A 24,708-nucleotide genomic window follows, 5' to 3' on the forward strand; every position below is an offset into this window, starting at 1 on the left:
TGAGAGAGTTAACCCATGAGGGCTCAGCCAATTGCTAGTTCAACATTTAGCAGTAAGGGAAATATCCCACCCTCTGACTCCTCCACCTCAACCAAGCTTCACAATCATCATCACTGTGTATCAGTATTAAATTGTTTGTTTAAAACTTATACTGTTTGTATGTGTGTGCGTGTGTGTGTATATATAGTCTTTTGTCTGGTGAAAAAAATTTCCCTGGAACCTAACCTCATTTACATTAAATCTTATGGGGAAATTGGTTTTGCTTAACATCGTTTCGCTTAAAGTCGCATTTTTCAGGAACATAACTACAACTTTAAGTGAGTAGTTACTGTACTGCTAATACTTGGGCTTCCGATTCAAGATTGATACTCACCTGTGGACTGTCCCCCAAGACTGAAGGCAGTGGCTGGTTGTGCAGTAGTTGGTGCAATGGTGGCAGCAGCTGGGGCTGCTCCAAAGGTTAACCCTGTAGGTGCTACTTGCTGAGTTGTATTTCCCACAGAGCTGATATTAAAGTTCGGGGTTCCAGTCTGAGCTGTTCCGCTGCTGGCAAAGTTGAACCCTCCAGTTGTCCCAGCCTGAGCAGTGGTGGTGGTAGTGGGGCCAAAAACAAAGCCAGAAGGAGCTGCTACTTGACTTGAAGACACACTGCTTGGTATAGAGCTGGTAAGGGCGGTACTATTAGCAAGTCCAAACCCCCCAGTGATTCCTGTAGTCTGAGGGGTGCCACTGCTGCCCAAGTTTAACTTTGGTACACTTGCCCTAGACAGAAAAAGAATAGCAAGATGAACTGCCATGTTTATAATATAGTCCAGCAAGCTGCTGAAGGGCAGTTTTTCACAGCTTGTCTTTAACACTTTAGATAAGCAAAGTTTCAGGAAGGTCAGCCATTTACCAGAATTCTTTGTAGAGCATTGGATTTAATCTCAAAGAGATAGCTCAGTTCCTATACACTGTATTACAACCCATCATGACTTAACTCCACTTACCTTGAGGCTTCCTTAATTACCTCCTCTCAGTAAAGTCTACCTTTTCCATACCACTTGGTATGCCTGGGACAGCCGCTTTCCTTTATATGTCAAACATCTTCCCCATCTTCCTTCTTTTGAATCCCCCACAAGACTCAATCTTTCAGCTAGCTTTCCACTTGGATCCTCTCCACTCCCAATGTATTTTTAAAAAATGTATAGAAAAAGACAACTCAATGATGGCAACTCACAAGAACGATAAGAACAGATACTTCCTCTAGTTAGTTCTTACCCCAACGAGAATACATTTCCTGCTGGGGCTGCAGTTGATGTGGCTGGTGATCCGAAACTGAATCCAGGAGCCTGTGCAGATGTAGCAGGGGTAGCCAGGGAGAACAGACCTGTAGACTGGGTGCTTGCTGGGGTCTGAGTTGGTGTCCCAAAACTGAATCCTGTTCCACTGCCAGGTGTGAAGGAATAGCCTGTCGGTGCTGTGGTGGCTGCTGTCTTTGGAGTGCCAAAGTTGAACCCTCCCCCAGCAGAAGCAGATCCAAAGTTAAACTGACTCATGATGATTTCTGACTCTGAGAAGAAAAAGAATAAATAAAAAACCACTCAACAGCCCATTGCACTTTGTGCCACCCTAATTTCTGACTGGCTAGGGAATTTAGCTGTTCTGTGCATCCACACATTGTGAGTAGGCGATGAAATACAGTTAGTGTGATTCCCTTTCAATGTGCTACTGAGATCTACCTTCAAAGGAATATTTCAATGCTTTCATTTTCCCCCATGAACATTTGTACCAGCGAAACACTAATTCACCAGAGTCACCAGAGGCTACAAAACAAATATGTTAACTATAAGAATTTGCCAGTCACTAGTGCTACAAGGATGAGCACTAATGAAACTGACCTTAAGTTCTATGATCTACAGAGAAAGGCAGAGGCTGAAGTGGGCAGTAGCCCACGAAAGCTTATGCTCTAATAAATGTGTTAGTCTCTAAGGTGCCACAAGTACTCCTGTTCTTTTATCCTAACCTGAGACACACAGAAGGCACATGACCGTACCCCTTGGGAAATGCGCTATAGCAGGGTACAGGTATCCCTAACTGAGCTGCAAGGCTGTGCCATGAGATGCCAACAGCAGTTGATTAGGGGAAAGATCACGGCAGGTACCGCCTGCGTAGGGGTGGATCTTACTGCAGCAGGCACCACGGAGAGCATCCACCCCCCACAATAGACACCCCTTCGCACCGAGAAGCTCCGTGCTGGGCCCGTAGCACCCGGGGACGGGACAGAGGAAAATGTTCTAGATCCCAAGGCCCTGCCCCCACTGGGCTCATCTAGTTAAATGTCACTATGCCGGGGGGGGGGGGGGAATCGGGACGCGCTGCCCGGGGAGGGGCAGGTTTCACCCCCGTGCCGCTGGGAGGTCAGCGAGGCCCATCAGGTCACCGCCCCCGCCCGAGCCTAGCGAGCAGGGCCAGGCCCAGGCCGCCCCTCAGGGACCGCCGAGCCCGTGCTCCTGCACGCGCCGCCATCGCTGCCCCCACCCCTCAGGGCAGAGCGGCTCGGCGGGCGGGGCCGCGCAGGGCCGGGGGGAGCAGGCGCCTCCTCACCTGGTCACTCAAGGCCCAGCCCCGCACCACCGGTCTTTGCCTTACAGATCGCGCGCGCCGGCCCTGACAGTGAGAGACGACTGTGCGTGCGTGTGTGACGCTTACAGAGCGCGAAGGTGGTGGGCCCAGCTTTCGCCAATCACCCGCAGAGTTAAGGGATTCTACCATGTTACTGGCTGAACGTGCTGCCATTCCGATGTGCTCTCACGGGGTTGGCTGAGAGGTCGAGATCACGGGCCGCGTCGGGAGGGGGGAAAGACTCGCCGCTGCCATGGTAACGGCAGACGCTGCGCTGGAGCTCGGCTCCCCGGGTTGGAGACCGCCAGGTATCGGGCCGGGGGAGCGAAGGGCCGGCACCCCGGGGGTGGGGTTGGGGGAGTCAGGGAGTGGGAGGGACCCTCGGGGGATTGGGACGGGGAACGCGGGGAGCCAGGGGGTCCCCCCGGGAAGGGGACGGGGACTCGCGGGAGGGACAGGAGCGCGGGGGGTGACGGTGGAGGGGCCAAGACCCACGGGAGGGCTTGAGGCGGGAGCTGGGGAGAGGAGGAGGAAGGCCCGGGGCAAGCCCGTTGCGAAGGCGTCGGGAGGTGGGACAGAGACCGGGATCGGGTCGGGCGAAACCCTCGACGTGCCGAGTAGTACAAGGGGCATCGGCCGCATCGAACCACCTGGCCCCCGTCACCGCCTCCGCTGACCGTGGCTGCCAGGGCACCTGGGCTCAGTCGCTGGGGAAGACCCTGAAAGCATGTGCTTGCAATATCGCCAATGCCACTCCTATTACTCAGGCTCCTGGTTGCCTGCTGCATCATGTGCGGATCCCCTTCCCCCAGGGGTGGGATTTTCCCCAATATCCTCTGCATTTGGGTCATAACGTGCCCCCCCCCCCCCCCAAGAGTCCCGCTATGTGCTCTGGAGGCGAAGCTGTGAGCAGGGGTGAGGTCCATAACCTTTGGTCTGTGGCAGAAAGCTCTGATACCAGGTGCTGTAGCAAAGCTGGAACTATATAGCTTAGACAGTTGGCAGTACATGGTTTGAAGGTTGGGGAGTAGAAAGAGCAAGATGAGGATAGTGGGCAGATGCCTGTGCCTCAGCCTTCACCCTGGAGCAAGGGTAAAGAAAGAAATGTATTGGAAATGGGACCTAACAAGAGCAAAAAGGGGACAATGTCCCTAAGAAAAACAGGAGATACACCAAATGCCCAGGCCTATGAGAAATGGAATAGTCCCAGAATCAGCCAAAGAAAGTGGTTTCTTTCCCAACCAACCCCACCATCCACCATCCACATTGAGAAATCTGCCAGACACCTTTGAAATAAAAAGAAGCATCTCTCAAGGGGATAGAAAAGTTACTCAGAGGCCTTGTCTACACTCACATTTTGCTTCAAATTTCCCATGAAGCATTACCACTATTTCAGCTCCAGCACTGGTAGCAATAGTGCAAGCATAGTTTAGATAGGCAGCCACCAGCGTTTTTATTCTATGGCTAAGAATTTAAAAGGTAGCTGCCAATTTTGCATGCCTCAATTTTCTGGTGCTCAATTTGAGATATCTTAAAGAGGTCTGATTTTAATAAAGTGCTGAGCATCCACCCTCTGAAAAACAGGCCCTTTTAAGATGTCTCAAATTGGGCACCCAAATATTAAAGCACTCAGAGCAACTAACCACTTTTGAAAATCTTGTCATAAGTTATCTGTACCTTCTCTGTACAGGATTGGATGACACAATAGTTAAAATAAAGTGGCTGGTTCGCACGAGAGCTGTGCCAATGACAGCAACAATTAGACATTTTATGAAAAATAGTCAGTATAGATATAGCCTTATATCCTAGGAAAAGGACAATTGATGGAAGAACCACAAAATGATTCTGTATGATGCCTGTAGAAAGAGTCTCACCGGCTGCGTCTACACAGGGGAATGGAACCATAGGTAGTTGATGCAGTGGGATAACACCAGCATAAGAACCATTGGTATTGTGCGTCAACAATAGTTGTGTTGTTTTGTGTGTCATTTTCCCCTGTGTCCCAACTAGTGCTGTACTACATTGTTGTAGTTGAATTGCCCTTTGAGTACCAATCCCACGGTTCCTGGCACAGCTAACTAAAGCAAAAACTTATGGGAGATTTTGAAAGACCTTCTGAGATCCCAAGGGAATTCTGGAAGAAGAGGGCAAACAGTCATCGTTCACCTCATAAGTAGAGCCCTGCAAACCTTGGCTATTCACAGACTATGTTTTCAGATCGCGGATCAGATGTGGACATAAATTTTGTATCCGTGCAGGGCTCTCTACTCATAAGGTTTAGAGTTGGAGGCTTAGAGAATCAGAGAGTTTGGAAAATGCTAAGTATTTCATCTTCCATAAGATCATCTTTATTATTTTATGTTATTTTTATTGGTTTTAGGAACCATATAACTTTATTAATACTATCAAGTGATTATATCTCAAAAATTATATATAAGTAAAAACAACTAAGAAGTCAAAATCATCTCCTTATCACAAAAAGCCTTCACCAGATTACATCAAACAGAACAAACAAATTCACCAACATTCACAATAAGTTATAAGACCATATAACTTAGCAATTTTCTCACATCCATAACATCTCTGTAACAGAGGTTGACATCTTCTGTTATATAGGGCTAGCTGAAATTTAACCCCAATTCTGTAAGGTGTTTAGATGCTTCTGTGATCAATAGAAACAAAGGGGTTAGGGCATGAGCCTACAACTGGGAACACCCAGGTTCAAATCCTTGTTTCACCACAGCCTTCCTGCGTGACCTTGGACAAGTTGCTTAGTCTTTCTGTGTATCAATGCCCCATCTGTAAAATGGGGATGATAGCACTTCCTTATCTCACAAGGGTTTTGTTAGGATAACTACATTAAAGAATATGAGGTGTACAGATTTTTTCCTTTTACCCCCATTGGTCTGTCTGTATCCATCTGCTGTGTCTTGTCTTATTAGATTGTAAGCTCTTTGGGGCAGAGACGGTCTCTTTGTTCTCTTTTTGTATAGCATGTAGCACAATGTGGTCCTGGCCCATGAGTGGGGCTCCTTGGGGCCACAATCATAATAAATAATGAGGCAATAGGGGCTAGATAAGTACCTTAGAAAGTTTTCTAAGTATCTTGCTTCATAAATAGTGGGATCAGCGTGTGAATTTCTGACCAGAAATGATCACATCTAGAAAACAAACAAAGTGCTTTTGTATTGTTATTTAAAAAAACAAGGAAAAAGCAATTGTTCTTTCTTCAGCTGTTATGTTTGTTTCTGTACACAGGTGAGCAGTAGATATGGATCTAGATAGCGTTTCCTCATTCTCTTCTCTGCAAGCTCTTGCTAAACTGCTTGCTGACCCTCAGGAAGAAGACAGTGATGACAATGACTTCGGGGTGAGTACCTGACAAGAAATAAAGAATTCTGTAGTCCAATGGGGTCAAATGCAGGTCCGGTAGAAAATGCTGCAACTCCCATGGAAGTAAAAAGTTCAAGGGCCTGATTCTCCTCTCTCTTGCTGGTTTTACGTTGGTGTAACTCCATTGACCTCTATAGAATGATTTTAATTTTCACCAGTGCAAGTAAAAAGAGAATCAAACCTCAGAAATTTTTTCAGGTGCTAGACTGATTGAAACAGGAGGAAAATTATTGCAGGGTGGCATTCTACAGAGAGAGAAAAGAAGAAATAATAGGAGAGCTCATGGCCTGGGAACAGGAGAAAAATTGAATGCTCTAGTCAAAAGGAAATGAAAACATGTATCTGAAATAGCCTCAAATGCAGACTTAGCCCTTCCTTTCCCCACAGTCTGCTATAGATGAAGGCATTTACTCCTAGAGACAAATGGCTTCATAGGAAGGGATACAAAGATGCAGTGCAACTTGACAGTAAAGCCTGTGATAATTGAGGAGACTGAATGTACTAATTCTGTGTGTCTCTGAAACATTTTAGAGATAACTGATCATTCAAGTGCAATAGATATTGTTGGAGGGGATAGAATTGGGAGATGAAATATTTGGAAACAATGATTAAGGAGAGAAACATCTTTGCATTCTTTTATCTCAAATCATTGTGGGACTAGATGATAGTCATGGCGTCTGGAAAGTGTACTCTGTGCCCATACTATGCTATTGTCATTGTTGTTGGCATTTTCTGAGTGTATGTATCAGCAGAGTTACGTGTCTGGCCCTGTTTTGGCCACAGCAGGCTAAGCAACCTACAGTGCTCCAAGGAGTCTTCACAACTCTTTGAAAAGTCTGATAGTATCTGTTGTGGCATAAATAAAAATGACAAATGTCTCAGTCCTCCTTCATGGCATGGCATCCACTATAGGAGCCAACTGGCTGGCCTTAGAACTTTCTTGTGTAGTAGCCTGCATTTGGGGTTGGATGCAAGTCCCTCAAGATCCACCTTCAGTAGCGGAAGGATATGAATCCTCCACCCTTCCTAACCATCCCTCAGTTCTTCTATATCTGCCTTTGAAAGTTGTTATTATGCCTTAACATTTTGTCAGAAAAGAGATCTCGATCATTTGTTTATGTCTTATTAATAAAAGGAATAACACCTCTGTGCCAGCAATGGAAAATTGCCCTCAGTGATACCCATAAAGTCTGTGTCAGTCTTTTTGTATGCCATGTAGCTGTAGCCATGTTGGTCCCAGGATATTAGAGAGACAAGATGGGCGAGGTAATATCTTTTATTGGACCAACTTCAATAACAGCTATTACCTCACCCATTTTCTGCCTGTCCCAAGTCAGGAAAAAGGAGGAGGGTTGGGCGTGGGGCTAGCAACTCCACCCCGTAAAAAAAATTAATTTGCTACAGAAACGCCAACAATAGAGATAACAGAGACTTTTAGCCTGGAAAAAGAAGGGCCTTCAACTCGAAGACGCATGATGCTGGGTGGTGAAAGTCGTGAGGAAGCCACTAAGCCGATTACCCTTCTTGCAACCAGGAGGATTACCATCGGTACATGGAACGTGAGGACCATGTACGAGTCAAGAAAGACGGCGCAGGTCGCAGCAGAGATGAGGAGCAACAACCTGACCCTACTAGGCATTAGCGAGACAAGATGGACGCAAGCTGGACAGAGACGATTGTTGACAGGAGAGCTGTTGCTGTATTCCGAATATGAAGAGAGCGACGCACCCCACACACAGGGAGTAGGCTTCATGTTGTCCAAGCAGGCACAGAGAGCACTGATTGGTTGGGAGGCACATGGTTCCAGGATCATCACAGCATCCTTCAAAACTAAAATGAAGAGGATTAAGATGAATGTTGTACAGTGCTATGCTCCAACCAATGACAGTGAAGAAGGGGACAAAGACTATTTTTACAACAGACTTCAGAAAATATTAGAGACTCTCCCAGACAAAGACATTATGGGAGACTTTAATGCCAAAATTGGACCTGACAACACAGGATATGAACAAGTCATGGGGACCCATGCTCTGGGAGAGATGAGTGAGAATGGAGAGAGATTTGTGGATTTAACAACCTGGTCATAGGAGGTAGCATCTTTCCTCACAAGCGGATCCACAAGAGTACCTGGGTATCGCCAGCAGGCACGATAGAAAACCAGATCGATCATGTCTGTATTGGTAAGAAGTTCCGAAGATCTTTGCAGGATGTTAGAGTTAGAAGAGGAGCAGTTGTAGCGTCCAACCATCATTTAGTGGTGGCCAGATTGAAGCTGAAGCTGAAGAAGAACTGGATAGACGCGTCAGAAGAGCGAAGTACAATGTCAGCCTTTTGAAGGATCATAAGATCAAGGAAGATTTTGGACTGATGCTGAAGAATAAGTTTTCAGTACTACAGGATCGGTCTGAGGAAGAGGAAGACAGTGTACCCAACAGATGGCAGCAAGTGAGAGAGACACTTAGGTCAGCATGCCAGGAAGTGCTTGGAATCAAGAAATACCAGCAGAAAGAGTGGATCACAGCAGAGACCTTGACTAAGATAGAAGATAGAAAGAAGAAGAAGGCAGTAGTTAATAACAGCAGGACTAGAGCAGCAAAGGCTAAAGCGCAAGAAGAGTATGCTGAAGCCCATAAAGTAGTGAAGAGGAATATTAGGAAGGATAAGAGAGATTATGTGGATGGCCTGGCAGCAGAAGCGGAACAGGCAGCATACAATGGTAATATGAAACAGCTGTATGACATCACCAAGCGACTGTCTGGAAAGTTCAGCAAGCCAGAACGCCCCGTCAAAGACAAGCAGGGGAAGTCTATAACAGAAATAGAACAACAGATGAATAGATGGGCAGAGTACTTTGAGTAACTCTTAAATAGACCAGCACCACTAAATCCACCAGACATTGACCCAGCCAATGAAGACCTTCCAATCAATTGTGATAGACCTACCAGAGATGAGATCAGAAAAGCCATCACTATGATGAAGAACAGGAAGGCGGCTGGACCTGACGATATTCCAGCAGAGGCCCTGAAAGTAGATCTGGATGCTTCAGTGGAAATGCTGTACCCCCTTTTTGAGAAGATATAGGAAGAAGAAGTGATTCCGGCAGACTGGAAAGAGGGATACCTTATTGAAGGAGACCTCAGCAATTGTGCTAACTACAGAGGAATCACACTTCTGTTGGTGCCAGGGAAGGTCTTCAACCGAGTTCTCTTAGAGAGAATGAAGGATGCCGTCGATCCACAGCTACGAGATGAGCAGGCAGGTTTCCGGCAAAATAGATCATGCACGGACCAGATAGCAACGCTCCGCATCATAGTCGAGCAGTCTATGGAATGGAACTCCTCGTTATACATCAACTTTGTTGACTATGAGAAAGCATTCGATAGCGTGGATCAAGAGACTCTCTGGAAGCTCCTTTGGCACTATGGCATCCCAGCAAAGGTGGTTAACTTGATTAAGAACTTATATGACGCCATACACTGTAGAGTGATCCATGGAGGGCAGCTTACAAACAGCTTCCAGGTGTGAACCGGAGTCAGACAAGGATGTTTGTTGTCACCATTTCTCTTTCTCCTTGTCATTGATTGGATTATGAAGACATCCACTTATGAGCGCAGGAACGGAATCTAGTGGACATTGTGGACCCAGCTTGATGACCTGGACTTTGCCGACGACCTTGCACTCCTTTCGCATAGCAAACAGCAGATGCAAGAGAAGACCAACGTAGTGGCAGCCACGCCATCACAGGTTGGCCTCAACATCCACAAGGACAAGACCAAGATCCTCAAGATTAACTCCATCAGTAATGACCCAGTCACACTGAATGGAAGCCCTCTGGAAGAAGTGCAGTCCTTCACCTACCTAGGCAGCACCATCAACCAACAGGGTGGCACGGACACAGACATCAAAGCAAGGATCGGTAAGGCAAGAGCATCTTTCTTACAGCTCAAGAACATCTGGAGCTCCAGAGAGCTGTCTTTGGCAATAAAGATTAGACTGTTCAATTCCAACATGAAATCAGTCTTATTGTATGGAGCTGAAATCTGGAGGACAACTAAAACAACCACCAGGAAGATCCAGACCTTCATAAATAGTTGCCTTAGAAGGATTCTCCAGATCCGCTGGCCAGACACCATCAGCAACATCTACCTCTTGGAGAGGACCCGTCAACTTCCAGCAGAGGAAGAAATTAGAAGGAGAAGGTGGGGCTGGATAGGACACACACTACGGAAGCAGCCAACCAACATCACTAGACAGGCATTGCGGTGGAACCCCCAAGGCAAGCGGAAAAGAGGCCGTCCAAGAAACACCTGGCGACGCGACCTTCAGGCTGATAGCATAAAAATGGGCTATACCTGGAACCAGCTAGAGCAAATGGCCCAGGATAGAGGACTCTGGAGATCTGTGGTTGGCAGCCCATACCCCGATTGGGGTGACGGGCATGAGTGTGTGAGAGAGAGAGAGAGAGAGAGAGAGTCACCCATTTGTCAATCTTCTTGGTAATTTGGAATCTTTTGTTTTGATTTATTTTAATGTCCTCAGCATGTGAGATGTTTTTATCAAACCAAGACATTTTTATATACATAGCAATGCTGCACACTGACTGCCTATTAGCATTATAGTGATTCATCATTTAAAATAAATGCTATTGCCTTGCATGACCATTGGCGTTAAAAAGATTCTAAATGCTATGATGGGACTGCATGTAGTACACAGAATTGGTATGCAGCATTGTCATGGCAGGCAAAGTGGGGCAGTTTTCCCAAGTGCCCTATAGGAAAGATCCCTCGGATGCTAGTACTTGTGGCTATAAAGCTGTAGTTATGGGGTTCTTGTTTAAATGCAGCACCTCAAGGCCATGGTCTCATGGGTGAGAATGAGGAGGGAAGTGTTACATAGTGGTTAGAGCACAAGACTGTGACTCAAGACTTTTCATTATTGCCATTGACTTGGACAAATAATTTAACTTTTCTGTGCCTCATTTTCTCCATCTCTAAAATGGGGATGATAATAATACTCACAGGGAAGTTGTGAAAATGTAATTAATGCTTGTAAAGCATTCTAATATAGGTAGCTATTGTAGATATTCTCTGATGAACAGTGCTCTGTAAATACCAAGTATTATTGCAAAGTATTATTGCTATTAATTGTTTATTAACAATTATTACTGATGTGGGCAATGGGAACATTCATGTCAGTTGTATTTGGCTTTTTTTAGTCACATTCTTCTTCTGTTAGCACTGTGGGTCCCGGGAATATCGGACCAGCAAAGAAAGCAGAGCCCACAGGTAAGTTGAGTTGTAATCGAATGGTGTCAGCAAAGACATGGATCCACCATTACACTACCATAATAAAATAGCTGTAATAGCAGCTGCCTCTGACGCAGCTCGTCTCAGCTCTGACTGAAGGTGGTTGCTTTCCTCTTTGTTGAGAGGGGAACAATAATATTTTACATGTACATTATATGGCATTTTTTAACCTGAAGGGTTGAAACACTTTATAAACTCTATACATACAGTGCCACTGAAATGTAGCATCTCTGAGATGGAGCGTGTCAGCCACAGAAGACAGCACACTGCCCTGTTATGGGGCAAGGGGAAATATTGGAAAATGTCTATTCTTACAAAAAGTGCTGTGGAATCTTTAATGCTCACACAAAGCAGACAAGAGCTTGGTTTTTAGAGCTCATCTTCACATAATAAACTGTATGGAACTCAGTTTATCCACCCAATAAGGAGGAGAAGCTACTACCTCACCATGAAACCATAGACACCTTCCTCAACCCCCCCAAAGTCACACAAACCCATTTAGAAAAAAGCTTGAGAGAAGAACTAAGCCTTACTATGTGCCCTGAAGATCACCAAACTCAAACTGTGCCAGAGCAAGGGGAAAGGAAATTCCATCCCTCATAGAACATGCTGCCTCCAGTCCTCAGTTGGGAAATTGGAAATTGCAGCAAAAGTGCTGACAACTCCAGTGGTCACACGTAAAGAGAGAGACAGCTGCATTTGTGTCAACACCTTGAATTGCATCCAAAAAAAAAAAAAGAAAGCCAGTGCAGTCTTTGCAGAATGGGTGTAGTATCCTTCCTGCTGCTAACACTATCAGACAGTTGGGCAGCTGCATTATCCACCAGCTGTAGTATTTGCATAGTCTTCAAGAGTGGCCCAATAGCCGTGAGTCATTCCAGAGGTCACAATGACATGGAGAACTGCAGTGAGAGCTGTGTCCAAAAGAAACAGTTGCAAATATAACAAAGATACTTTTCAACACTGTTTCTGCTTAGGAATCCAGAAACAATCAGGGAGCCAAAAGAACCCCAACCTGTATACTGGATGAAGGGAAGACACAACCCACCAATAACAGGGGTAGATACCATCCCTGCCGTATTCCCTATATGCTTTTCCCCAGTGTACATCATCATCTTTGTTTTTCATATCCCCAATGATTTATGAAAAGGACCGTGATATATTGTGCTGTTTATAAATGAGAGGAGAAAGGGGATCACTTTATAAATCATTTCTGCTCACTTAAAATCCTATTTGGAGAAGTCTCAGTATCCCATAATCCCTTTAGATTTCACCCATCCCAATTTGAGGAATGTCTGATGTTTTGTGACGTGTAGCAGAATGTTCCCTGACTTGTTCACACAGGATGGGCAAAGGAGAGTAAAGTTTATGGAAATAAAAAAATCTCCTTTTCTAAATCTCCACTTAGATTGTGGCCAAGTAGATCCTAGGGAGACTAGGAATACCTTGAAATACCTTTCCATTCCATACGGCTAAATGCAGTGCCTTGCATGGTGTCAAGTATCAGAGGGGTAGCCGTGTTAGTCTGAGAACCAGATGCAAGCAAGTGAAGAAGTGAGGTTCTTACCCACGAAAACTTATGCTCCCAATACTTCTGTTAGTTTTAAAGGAGCCACAGGACCCTCTGTTGCTTTTTACAGATTCAGACTAACACGGCTACCCCTCTGATACTTGAAATACCTTGTATCAAACAACCACACCATGGTTAAACACAGCAACCCTAGAAAGACAGACCTATACTAGAAGCTGACAGTATCAAATTCTCTCTTTCACCCCCTCTCCTAGTCACCCCTGATGTGAAGTCTGGAAATCGTAAAGATATCTGGAATACAGAGGAGGTGCCAGAAGGATCAGAGTTTGATGATATCTGGGATCCAAGGGAACAGCCAGAGTAAGTGTAACAGAGCTAAAACTGTGTGCATGTGTTTTGTGTAGCTGAAATACAAGCATGTTCTACGTAGCATATATATTGTGTTTACAACAAAACTTGTGTCATGGAAGGGCAGAAGGGATGTACACTAGAGGTACATTTCACTGCAAAGTAAGCCCATGGTTAGTGGGACATGAGTCAGCTGACCTGTGTTAGGGAACCTTGGGCTTTGAGCATCTACATTGTATTTTAACCCTATGTTAAGTCTTTTCTAAGCAGTGCTTGAACCTTGGGCTCTGGCATCCACATTGCAGTGCACAGACCCAAGTCAAAGTAACCATATACCAGGGTCCTTAATGCCCCCAACTCCCCCAGCTCTAGAACTGTGGTGCAGTGTGGGAAAACTTTACTGCCCACCCTGCACATTAGAGGAAGCATCTTCATTGCAAAAGGCTTGATCGGTTTGCTCTCCATTGCAAACCCAGGAGGCTCTCTGATAGTATACTTGCAGATCGGTGATCAGAACAGAATGGGTTAATGCTAACCTGAGCTGCTGCTGTTTGCAAAGTGTAGATGGCTTCCATTTTCGATAGAGTGGATTGTAGACTGTTGGAATACAAAGGGCTAATGAAATTGTCCCATGGAATTGTGGGATACTGACTCCCAGGACCCAAGTCAAGTGGGGCTGGGTCTACACTGCAGGTAATAGGGCTTGGGTCCTGGCTTAACTCAAGCTTGGACCCTTCAGCCCTGCAGGGTCCTGGGGCCGAGCCCTGGATTAGCGCAATTGCAGTGTAGATGCAAGGAGGGTTAGGTTTGGGCCCAGGCTCAAGCCTGAGCTTATGTTGCAGTGTAGACATATCCTGATGAGCTTTGCCTCCAAAGCAGCAACAATTAAAAAGTGACTTTAATCTCTTCTGTGGAGGAGACCTTCTAATCTCATTACTGAAATTTTGAGCCTGTTATTCCTGTTATAAGATTATTCCCAGTGTCAGCTGCTTGTGTAAAGTAGGATTAGGAGGGAAAGGAGGCCAGCACCAGAATTTATTAGCCTTCATGCATGCCAAGTTTGTATACAACATTACTGAATTTACCTGCTGCTTTTGTGACAGTAAGTGAGAGTTCCATTCTTTTGATAATGCTGTACTATGTGCGGGAGGGGGTTGGATTTATATTTATATTTCAGGGAATTAAGTGCTTTAGAGGCAAATACCTGCTGTCAGGGGAGTATTTTACAGGCAATGTTACTTTTCTAACGGATTGCATTCAGTCAGAGATAGATTAGGTTGTGAAGTGTTCTTCCATGATCTGGAAAATTCTCTAGCTCCAAAGGGTCAGATAATCCAAAAGGTAGCCTTTACATTTATCATCACAAAATATTGCACCCGAGGGCCAGATCCTCAGTTGGTGTAAATTGGAGTAGTTTAATTGAAGTCAACAGAGCTACACAATGTATACCTGATTGAAGATCTGGCCCAGAATTTCCACTTTTCTCTGTGCATAAATACAATTAGCCACTCAGTTGCCTGATCTAGAAACTAGGCTGAGTTTTCCCCTTTAAAATTAGACCTTAAAAATGAACATTTTTGACAGCCCTCTGTTTAACCTCCACTTATGCACCCACATACACTTGTGTGCAGATTTTTATTTAAAACTATGACTTTTATTGTCCTATCAAGGTAAGGTGAATCTATCCAATGCTGATATGAACCAAACTCTCTGGACCCATTCAGTCTCTGCTGAAGGAGGTACAGCTTTTCTCTAGCCCTGAGCAATTATGTACTGTGTAGCACAGATAAAATGAGTATAAATCTTTGTAATAGTTCGTCAAATTAATGCATGGAAAAAGCCTTGAAAGGTAAATCGAGAGCTATTATTAGATAGATTTTACATTGACTGAGAGACTAGAATTGTGTTACATGCATGCATGACCGCTGGAGATTAAAAAAAAGAGCTTTTTTCCATACAGCCTTTCAACAGTCTGGAGAAATTGCTCTATTTATTTTGCTCAATTTACTAAGAGTGTTACATGTTCTCAATACAATCTTCAGTTGCGTTTCCTCATTCATTAAAGACCAACAGAAAGAACATAGAATTCCAGATTTTGCTGCATTCTGAATTAGACAGACTGATTTGGAGAGAAAAAAAATCAATGTTTGTAAAATGGAATATCATTAAAATTAGCAGAGAAAGCTATGTTATTTTTGGGCTCCAAGAGCCAAAATGATGGACAGGAAGTTGTTTGTAAAATAATTACTTGACTGCATCCTTTTCAAATTTTTCCCCCAGGGGTCTATCTAGGAGGTCTAGGAGATAAATATCACATCCACATGGTTCAATTTCCAGCCCCAGTGTCTTATTCCCTGGTCCTGCAAAGGCTGATTGTGCTGTGGAGGCAGCATGCCCAGCATCTGGTGACAAGTGAAGGGTGACTCATTTTGTTCATCATGAGCCCTCCAGCTGACTATAAGAGACAGTGATGGTTACGAATGGAGTCCAAAGCCAGGTGTCCCTTTGAAGGGCATGGAAAATGGAGGAAAATGGGGAATCCTAAGAGTGCCAGCAGAGATAAAAGGACCTATATTCCAAAAGGAAACAATATTATACTCTTCTTCTCTTGTCCCCCCTTAACATGGAGATTCATACAGGGTTTGATGACCAGTTTTGTCTCTGCTAGGTATGAGATTTTATTCAAGCAGCAGGTAGGAGCGGAGGACATCTTCCTGGGGATGAGCAGAAAGAACCCTTCCACAGCCTGTTGCGAGGACATGCTGGTGAGCATGACCCACATCTCCAGTCGCTTCTTCCCCTTTCCTCACTGTCTCCTTCAATGTAGCACATACCTACACAGCAGCTCTATTACTGTCTTTGGAACTAGGCAGGATCTGCTAAGTAGATTTCAGTGAATCTGCCATTGCCTGTACTAGCCTGAGTAATCATGCAGCTCCTTGAGAGCCAGGTATATTCAGAAAATACACAACCTGCTCAGTTCTATGGGCCAGGTTCAGACCTGGTGTAAGTGGATGCAGGTCCAACTGGATGTTTCACCCTCTTACCTATGACCCCGTGTGGTTGGGGTTTTTTTTACACTTGCATAAACTCACTGAAGTGATAGTGCAGTTAATGAATAGACTGTCACAGCCAGATTGTGGGTGGCAGACCAATTAGTCAGAGCCATAGTCACGAGACAGGAATCAGCTGCATCAGGTTACCTGGAGGTCAGAAGTAGGATACAAACTGGAGATCAGCAACCACAAGTCAGATGCCAAGAGTCAAGCCAGGTTAAGGTGCCAGAGGAGCAGGATAGAACTCAGTTGTTCAGACAACTTCCCGTTCCTGCTGCTGGCTTAAATAGGGCCACTGGGCCAATCAGCTGCTCTGGGACTCCACCAGTCGGTGCTCAGGGGCAGAGTCTCATACTAGGGCTGGACTTCATCCGGCCCAGGTAAGCTTCTGTTAGCAGGCTGCCAGCAGGAGGGTTGGAGTGTGGCTGCTCCCATGAATCCTGGAGGTCATAGCACTGTGTGAAGTAGTGGAACGTTACAACATTGTGACAGTCCTCAAAGTCACATGTATCTGAGCCTCTCCCCTTATTATACGATCAGTGACCTCCCTCGTCTGCAGCATTCATGTGTATTTTATTCTAGTTGGTGCAAGGTGCTCTGGGCCTTTACCAGAGTAGGGGCTTTAAGTGACTGCAAAAGATCTTTCACGTAGGCTTTCAACTCTGGATTTCTGTAAAGGTTAGGGGTATCTGCAGACTTCATGAAACCATTGAAAGAAATTACTACTTCATCTTTCTTCTGATAGAAATCACCTCTGCAAAATGCTGGCTCTGATCTTCTATAGACCATAGTACTGCAAAGCTCATCCCAGTCTCCAGTGCAACTCTGGATTCCCCCTGCCATTACCTCTCCCACCTTTCTGTCTTATCTGTATCTGTCTTTTCAGATTAAAATCAAACTGCCAGATACAAAGTCTTCAGACATTACACTTGACATCCAGGACAAGATTCTTGACCTTCGAACCCCAAAAAAGTAAGTGAAGCAGAATTGTTACAAGTTTTCTCTCTAATGGAATTTAACAAAGGCTTCAGGGGAATGATCAGCAGCATGCAAAGGTGATGATGCAGATGTGATTATTTAATTGCAAAGAAAAAATACAGATAGATGGAAACCCAGCCATTATTAAACTGTTAGATTAATAGTGGGCTGAGTTTGGGGCCCTGTAGCGAAGCAAGACTCACTGGTGCAGCACCTCAGGTTGGTCATCTTGGGAATTAGCTCTTGTCCAGCCCAGAGCGCCCTCTGCAGGCCGGTGTCTTGCCTGCCTTAAGGCCCCCATGTCCCTCCCAGACCCCAGTGCCCCTTTACCTAAGGTTTCTGCTCCGCAGTATCCCCACACTCTGGGTCTCCCCTCCCAGGGGAGCCCCCAACCCTCTACACCTACCTCACCTCAGTGGCTACTGCCAGTCATCATCTAGCCCCTATTCACTGGGGCAGACTGCAGTGTAATGGCCACTTATCATTGGCAAGAGAGGTTTGGACCTAATACCTTTCCCTGAAGTCCAGTACCTCTCAAGGCCTTCCTGTCAGGCCGCAGCCTGGAAGGTCGCCAGGCCTCAGCTCCCCAGCTCAGCCTGCCCCTTCCCCAGCACTGCTCTGTCAATGGTACCCTTTGCTCCTTCAGGTAGCTAGGTCCATCTCTCTCCAATGCTAGAGAAAGACTGTCTGCCTTCTCCCCAGGAGCCCTTCTTATACTGGCCCAGCCAGACCCTGATTGGCTGCCTCAAGCCCACCCATGATTGGCTCCCGGGGCAGCCCTTTCCCAGGGCTGTTTTAACCCCTTCAAGGTTGGAGCAGGGCGACCACCTCACTACAGGCCTGTAACAGGGTTCCATGCCCCACCCCTCTTCCTGGGGCCCACTTACTGTCCCCAGCTCAGAGAGGCTTCAGGTTTGTGAAACACCTGGGTCTTTATTTATATAAGGGTCTCCCACCACCAGTGTCTAGCTATATACAAGTCTTGCAGGATTAGTCACCTCCTTTACAGGCAGAGTCAGCCTTCAGCTAGGAGGCCTCCAGTTCCCTCCCTGCCTGGCTGCCCCCCACCTTTTGGCTCCCTTCCAGCCTTTATAACTCTTGGCTTGTCAGGCCAGCAGGTGTTGCCAATCCTCAGGCCAGCATCAGGCCTTTTCCATCAACCCCAATCTGCTTCCCCTGATTGGAGCTGATTGGGCAGGGGCTAATTAGGTGCTTTTGCACCAGTACCCTGCTACAAGGCCCCTAAGACTAACCTCTCTAGAGACCTCTATAATCCTTCTTTGACAAGGACAGCCTTAAAACAGCAAACCCTATGGGCCAAAATTGTAGTCCTCTAAAATTGGGCCTACAGTTCTGAATGCCTACTTGGTTATTTGGCCACAAATGCCAAGTGTACATGCATACAGCTGTGTACACACAAAGATGGAGGGCCATCTGCAAGTGGATCCAAGAGGTGTGATCTGGATTAAGGCCAGAGGAAGGTTGTCCCTAATAGGCTAACTATATAATACCACATAAAGGGCCAGCTGCATATCCTTCCAAAAGCATTTCAAGCTCTACATAACCTTTATATACAGAAATCAGATGTTTTCCCTATCTTCCACCACAGGTTAAGTGTTTTGGGTATCCATGATTAGTAGGCTGAACAAATACACCCAGCTCATACTCTTCCCTATTGAAAAGATCCAAACAGCCCCAGTGTTTATTTTTAAGTTGATGCACAAATACACAGAGCATCAAACCACATATTTTGATAAATACTAAAGAAAAACTTTATTTTAAACATTAAAAATATAGGAATTGCCACCCTGGAAACAAAAGTCCATAGGGCCTTCTGAGCACTGATCAGACCCACTGAAGTCAATATAGTTATACCAGGGATGAATTTGACCAAAAGACCTATGAATACAGGAAGGTCACACTAAATTAATGTGGCCACCAAATTTTCCCTTCTGAAATGCAACACTAGCCTTTGGAAGTGATGCCAGTCAAAAAGAAGGAGAAATGCATATTAAGCCAGCAACCACTGGCTAGGCAAAAACCCCTAGTTGCAAAATCAGACTCTAAGTATACACTGCAGATGTAGGGAAACCTCAACATGCTGTTTCTCTTGTGATCCAGTTTCTTTGGTGAGTCAGGGAATTGCCATATCTTCTTTGCTTCTAGACATTGCAAGTCCTGAATCCAGCAAATAAAGAGATTCTCAGTAAATCTAAAGGCTGTAGGGGGCACTATCTGAGCTAGTGTTGATTTCCCAAGTGTAGATGCAATTCCTTGCACTATGAAAGAAAGTAAGATTTTCGGTCCTATATAGAATCATAGACTTTAAGGTCAGAAGGGACCATAATGATAGTCTAGTCTGACCTCCTGCACAATGCAGGCTACAGAATCTCACCCACCCACTCCTGTATCAAACCCCTAACCTATGTCTGAGCTATTGAAGTCCTCAAATCATGGTTTAAAGACTTCAAGGTGCAGAGAATCCTCCAGCAAGTGACCTGTGCCCCACACTGCAGAGGAAGGCATAAAACCCCCAGGGCCTCTGCCAATCTGCCCTGGAGGAAAATTCCTTCCCGACCCCAAATATGACGATCAGCTAAACCCTGAGCATGTGGGCAAGACTCACCAGCCAGACACCCAGGAAAGAATTCTCTGTAGTAACTCAGATTCCATCCCATCTCACATCCCATCACAGGCCATTGGGCATATTTACCGCTAATAGTCAAAGATCAATTAATTGCCAAAATTAGGCTATCCCATCATACAATCTCCTCCATAAACTGATCAAGCTTAGTCTTGAAGCCAGATATGTCTTTTGCCCCCTCTGCTCCCCTTGGAAGGCTGTTCCAGAACTTCACTCCTCTGATGGTTAGAAACCTTAGGGTACGTTTTCACTACTCGCCGTATCAGCGGGTAGCAATCGATTTATCCGGGATCGATATATCGCATCTCGTTAAGACGCGATATATCGATCCCCGAACACGCTCACCGTCGACTCCGGAACTCCACCAGAGCGAACGGCAGTAGCGCAGTCAACGGGGGAGCCGCGGCTGTCGATCCCGCGCCGTATGGACCCCAGGTAATTCGATCTAAGATACTTTGACTTCAGCTACGCTATTCGCGTAGCTGAAGTTGTGTATCTTAGATCGTTTCTCCCCCCCTCCCCCAGTGTAGACCAGTCCTTAGTCTAATTTCAAGTCTAAACTTCCTGATGGCCAGTTTATATCCATTTGTTCTTGTGTCCACATTGGTACTGAGCTTAAATAATTCCTCTCCCTCCCTGGTATTTATCCCTCTGATATATTTATAGAGAACAATCATATCTCCCCTCAGCCTTCTTTTGGTTAGGCTAAACAAGCCAGGTTTCATAAGACACGTTTACCATCCTAGTAGCCCTTCTCTGTACCTGTTCCAGTTTGAATTTATCCTTCTTAAACATGGGAGACCAGAACTGCACACAATATTCCAGATGAGGTCTCACCAGTGCCTTGTATAATGGTAATAACACCTCCTTATCTCTACTGGAAATATCTCACCTGATGCATCCCAAGACCGCATTAGCTTTTTTCACGGCCATATCACATTGGCAGCTCATAGTCATCCTGTGATCAACCAATACTCCGAGTTCCTTCTCCTCCTCTGTTACTTCCAACTGATGCCTCCCCAGTTTATAACAATAGTTCTTGTTATTAATCCCTAAATGCATGACCTTGCACTTTTCACTATTAAATTTCATTTTATTACTATTACTCCAGTTTACAAGGTCATCCAGATCTTCCTGTATGATATCCCGGTCCTTCTCTGTATTGGCAATACCTCCCAACTTTGTGTCATCCTCAAACTTTATTAGCACATTCCCACTTTTTGTGCCAAGGTCAGTAATAAAAAAAGATTAAATAAGATTGGTCCCAAAACCAATCCCTGAGGAACTCCACTAGTAACCTCCCTGACAGTTCACCTTTCAGCATGACCCGTTGTAGTCTCCCCTTTAACCAGTTCCTTATCCATCTTTCAATTTTCATATTGATCCCCATCTTTTCCAATTTAGCTAATAATTCCCCATGTGGAACCATATCAAATGCCTTACTGAAATCAAGGTAAATTAGATCTACTGCATTTTCTTTGTCTAAGAAATCTGTTACCTTCTCAAAGAAGGAGATCAGGTTGGTTTGGCACAATCTACCTTTTGTAAAACCATGTTATATTTTGTCCCAATTACCCCTGACCTTAATGTCCTTAACTACTTTCTCCTTCAAAATTTTTTTCAAGACCTTGCATACTACAGATGTCAAACTAACAGGCCTGTAGTTACCCGGATCACTTTTTTTTCCCTTCTTAAAAATAGGAACTATGTTAGCAATTCTCCAATCATACGGTACAACCCCTGAGTTTACAGATTCATTAAAAATTCTTGCTAATGGGCTTGCAATTTCATGTGCCAGTCCCTTTAAGATTCTTGGATGAAGATTATCTGGGCCCCCCGATTTAGTCCCATTAAGCAGTTCAAGTTTGGCTTATACCTCGGATGTGGTAATATCTACCTCCATATCCTCATTCCCATTTGTCATCCTACCATTATCCCTAAGCTCCTCATTAGTCTCATTAAAGACTGAGGCAAAGTATTTGTTTAGATATTGGGCCATGTCTAGATTATCCTTAACCTCCACTCCATCCTCAGTGTTTAGCGGTCCCACTTCTTCTTTCTTTGTTTTTTTCTTATTTATATGGCTATAGAACCTTTTACTATTGGTTTTAATTCCCTTTTCAAACTCCAACTCTACATGGCTTTTGGGCTTTCTCACTTTATCTCTATATGTTCTGACCTCAAGAAGGTAGCTTTCCTTGCTGATCATTCCCATCTTCCACTCCTTGTAGGCTTCCTACTTTTTCTTAATCACCTCTCTGAGATGCTTGCTCATCCAGCTTGGTCTACAATTGCTGCCTATGAATTTTTTCCCTTTCTTGGGATGTAGGCTTCTGTTAGTTTCTGAAACTTTGACTTGAAGTAATTCCAGGCCTCCTCCGCCTTTAGATCCACAATTTCTTCAGTCCAATCCACTTCCCTAACTGCAAATGCTGGGCACAGCTGAGGAGCGGGAGCACAAAGGAACTGTGCGCAGCTCTCTGGTCCTGGGGCTGGTTCTGTGTCACTCCACTGTAAAGCTGCTTTAGGCTGCTCTGAACTATGCCAGCTCCCAGTGGCTCATTCCAGCAGCCAGGGCACAGGGAATTCAGACTACACCCCTCTCCCAGTGACCCCTACTACAGCAGAGGGCCAGGATGGGCATGATGTAGAACCAACACAACTGAGAGACTAGTTTAGAGCAGCCATGAAACTATGCTGACTCTATGTCAGCCAAGGATTCCCCCACGCTTGGAGTAATCCTTGGCTAGCCAGATCCCCTGGGTTCAAGGTCTCTTGTGTCATTGGGGTGGCCAAAGCCTTTAATTAGGATGCTCCTATTATTTTTCCTTCATTGGGGAAGTTAGGTTACTGCTCCCTGTGCTACATTTTCTTCAAACACATGTTCAGACTGTATGCATTACTCAGATTTTTACCACTGTGACAGCATTGTGGATGTGTCTCATTCTCAATCTGCATCTAAAATGCACCACTATGCAGCAGCAAGAGCTGTGAGAGGCCCAACAATCCTTCACTGGAAATCTTTGTCAGAGCACAAAGCCAAGAGCGTGTTGAGAGAGAACCAGATTTGGAATTATTCAAGGGCCCAGTGGGGCAGATCTCCAGTAGTTCAGTGAGTCCCACCACCTCACACTGTCCCGCCACATCACACTAAATTAATATGGCCCATCACATTCTGGTTTCTGAATAGCAAACACTAGCGTGGCGCTAGTAATTTGCATTCCCTTCTCTAGTGTCTACTTAGGGCTGAGGTTGAAAAATCCCATTTCCTGTTTTCTAGGAAGCTGCTACTGCATCTCCCCCACCCTGTGGACAGCAAGAATGGCAAAGCTTGTTTCATTTCAGAAAAGGAGACCCTGGAAGTCACCTTGAGGATGAAAAGAGAGTTTGACTTCATCAATTTTGCCTAAGAGAAAATGGGGAATGTTTTCAAACAGTGATCTATATGGCTACCTGATTGATAGCCAAACGTTGGCCTATTCCCCTTGGGAATGGTTCAGGAAGGATAGATCCTTCCACTGCAGCTCCTAGTTGTGCAGTTAGGCAGTGTGATGAACCACCCCATATGTCTATTGGAGGTGAATAGGAATCAGAGGTGTCTCTGAGCAAGTATAGTATAGTATTTCTATCTTTGTGCAATTCTATCTCTGAGCTTGGGATCCCAGCCTTACCATACAAATTCTCCGAACTTCTGAATTTTCTCTGAACTCATCTTTGTGAGTGAGTGTGACCCAGAACACTAGGTGTAATGGCCAATGGAACAGGACTGTGAGACACCTTTTCTGCCTCTTAGATAAAATCCTGCAGAGATCATGGATGGAGATGATCCCATCTTTAGCCTCTCATGGAACTCTACTGTTTGTTGTGTGAGGTTCCCAGGTTAAGCTTGATCTTCCCAGTTAGATAGCACTCATCATTCTATATCTCAGAAAGAAGATGCCCGGGAGTATGTGTTTTGGAATAGAAGCCATGGATCTGATCCAAAACCCATTGAAGTCAATGGAAACACTCCTATTGACTTCACTGAGCTTTGGATTAGGCCTTAGATGGTAGTGTATCACTTGGTCCAGAGGGCAGGACCAAGACCAGACATATATATTTGGTTTGAATTATTTGTCACTGGGTTGCTGCTGTTAATGTGATGCTGTAGTCTACACTTCATGAATAATTAAAATGTTACTCCTACTCTAACTAAAATGCTTGCATTGACACCTTTTTGGGGAGATCGGGTCCTGAAACCAAAACATATAATGGCTGGGAAAAAATGGGACAAACTTACTCGGTCAGTTTGGTTTTCAAATCTTGTAAAGCGCCATCATACTGAGGTTCAGTTTTAATTTACAGATAGGTTGATTCATTATAACAGTGTGCATATTTGTAAAGTCCCATTACGTTTAAAAATAGGAATGTAAGTAATTTCAATAAACAGATTTGAAACATGCATAAAGATATAAAAAATATTGAGGAGAGTCATGCAGTTGGTGTTAATGCATTTAAATTGGGAGTATTTTGATGAGAAAGGGATTTAAAATACTCCACAGGGTAAGATACAGTATACATTCTATGTCCCAGATTTAGAAGGCCTCTTCATAGCTTCTGTTCCAAATAGGAAACCTGGCCAATCTGCAGTATTTAAATATATATTTTCATGTATACTATATGTGCAACAAATGTCATTATTTATAGAACAAACATGCTGAAAATATATGGTGTCTTTATGGCCGATACCACGTTATAAACCCTCAGTTATTCTATTCCTCCGCTTAGGCCAGGAATGGAGAGGAAGATGGAATGGTGGTGTTAAACCATCTGTGCTTCCTGTGTTCTGGGGCTTTGCAAGGGGCCTGC

General features: G+C 44.9%; 2 protein-coding genes across 5 annotated transcripts in view; one reads left to right on the forward strand and one right to left on the reverse strand.

The window, feature by feature from the left end:
* The window catches only part of NUP62CL (nucleoporin 62 C-terminal like), an 18,275-nt gene extending 15,110 nt beyond the window's left edge, over positions 1-3,165 (reverse strand). Inside the window, exons 1-3 of one of the 2 annotated variants that reach the window (XM_005285688.5) lie at positions 2,587-3,165; positions 1,261-1,552; positions 374-762 (exon numbers count right to left, since the gene is read on the reverse strand). In XM_005285688.5, the coding sequence (XP_005285745.1) occupies positions 374-762; positions 1,261-1,538 (667 nt within the window). In that variant the 5' untranslated portion in view covers positions 1,539-1,552; positions 2,587-3,165. Of the gene's footprint in view, positions 1-373; positions 763-1,260; positions 1,553-2,221; positions 2,526-2,586 lie in introns of those variants that run through there. The other variant, XM_065556436.1, reaches the window with a different exon arrangement.
* On the forward strand, positions 2,792-24,057 carry DNAAF6 (dynein axonemal assembly factor 6). 3 transcript variants are annotated; one of them, XM_065556437.1, is made up of 7 exons: positions 2,792-2,912; positions 5,863-5,974; positions 11,213-11,282; positions 13,089-13,194; positions 15,836-15,947; positions 17,125-17,210; positions 23,141-24,057. In XM_065556437.1, exons 2-7 carry the CDS (start codon positions 5,876-5,878, stop codon positions 23,268-23,270), a joined length of 603 nt encoding a protein of 200 aa, XP_065412509.1. In that variant the 5' UTR covers positions 2,792-2,912; positions 5,863-5,875; the 3' UTR covers positions 23,271-24,057. The 3 variants fall into 3 exon arrangements, with proteins under 3 accessions (XP_065412509.1, XP_005285743.1, XP_042717475.1); XM_005285686.5 differs by having other exon boundaries at positions 15,851-15,947; XM_042861541.2 differs by having other exon boundaries at positions 2,873-2,912; positions 11,233-11,282; positions 15,851-15,947.
* Positions 24,058-24,708: the final 651 nt, after the last annotated feature.

Source organism: Chrysemys picta, chromosome 9, assembly GCF_011386835.1.
Source record: "Chrysemys picta bellii isolate R12L10 chromosome 9, ASM1138683v2, whole genome shotgun sequence".
In the NCBI taxonomy this organism is placed as follows: domain Eukaryota; kingdom Metazoa; phylum Chordata; order Testudines; family Emydidae; genus Chrysemys; species Chrysemys picta.

Coding starts and splice junctions, on each gene's coding strand:
- DNAAF6 (XM_065556437.1), top strand. CDS start 5,876: ATGGATCTAGATAGCGTTTCCTCATTCTCTTCTCTGCAAGCTCTTGCT. Junction 5,975..11,212: donor GTGATGACAATGACTTCGGG/GTGAGTACCTGA, acceptor GGCTTTTTTTAG/TCACATTCTTCTTCTGTTAG. Junction 17,211..23,140: donor GACCTTCGAACCCCAAAAAA/GTAAGTGAAGCA, acceptor CCTGTTTTCTAG/GAAGCTGCTACTGCATCTCC.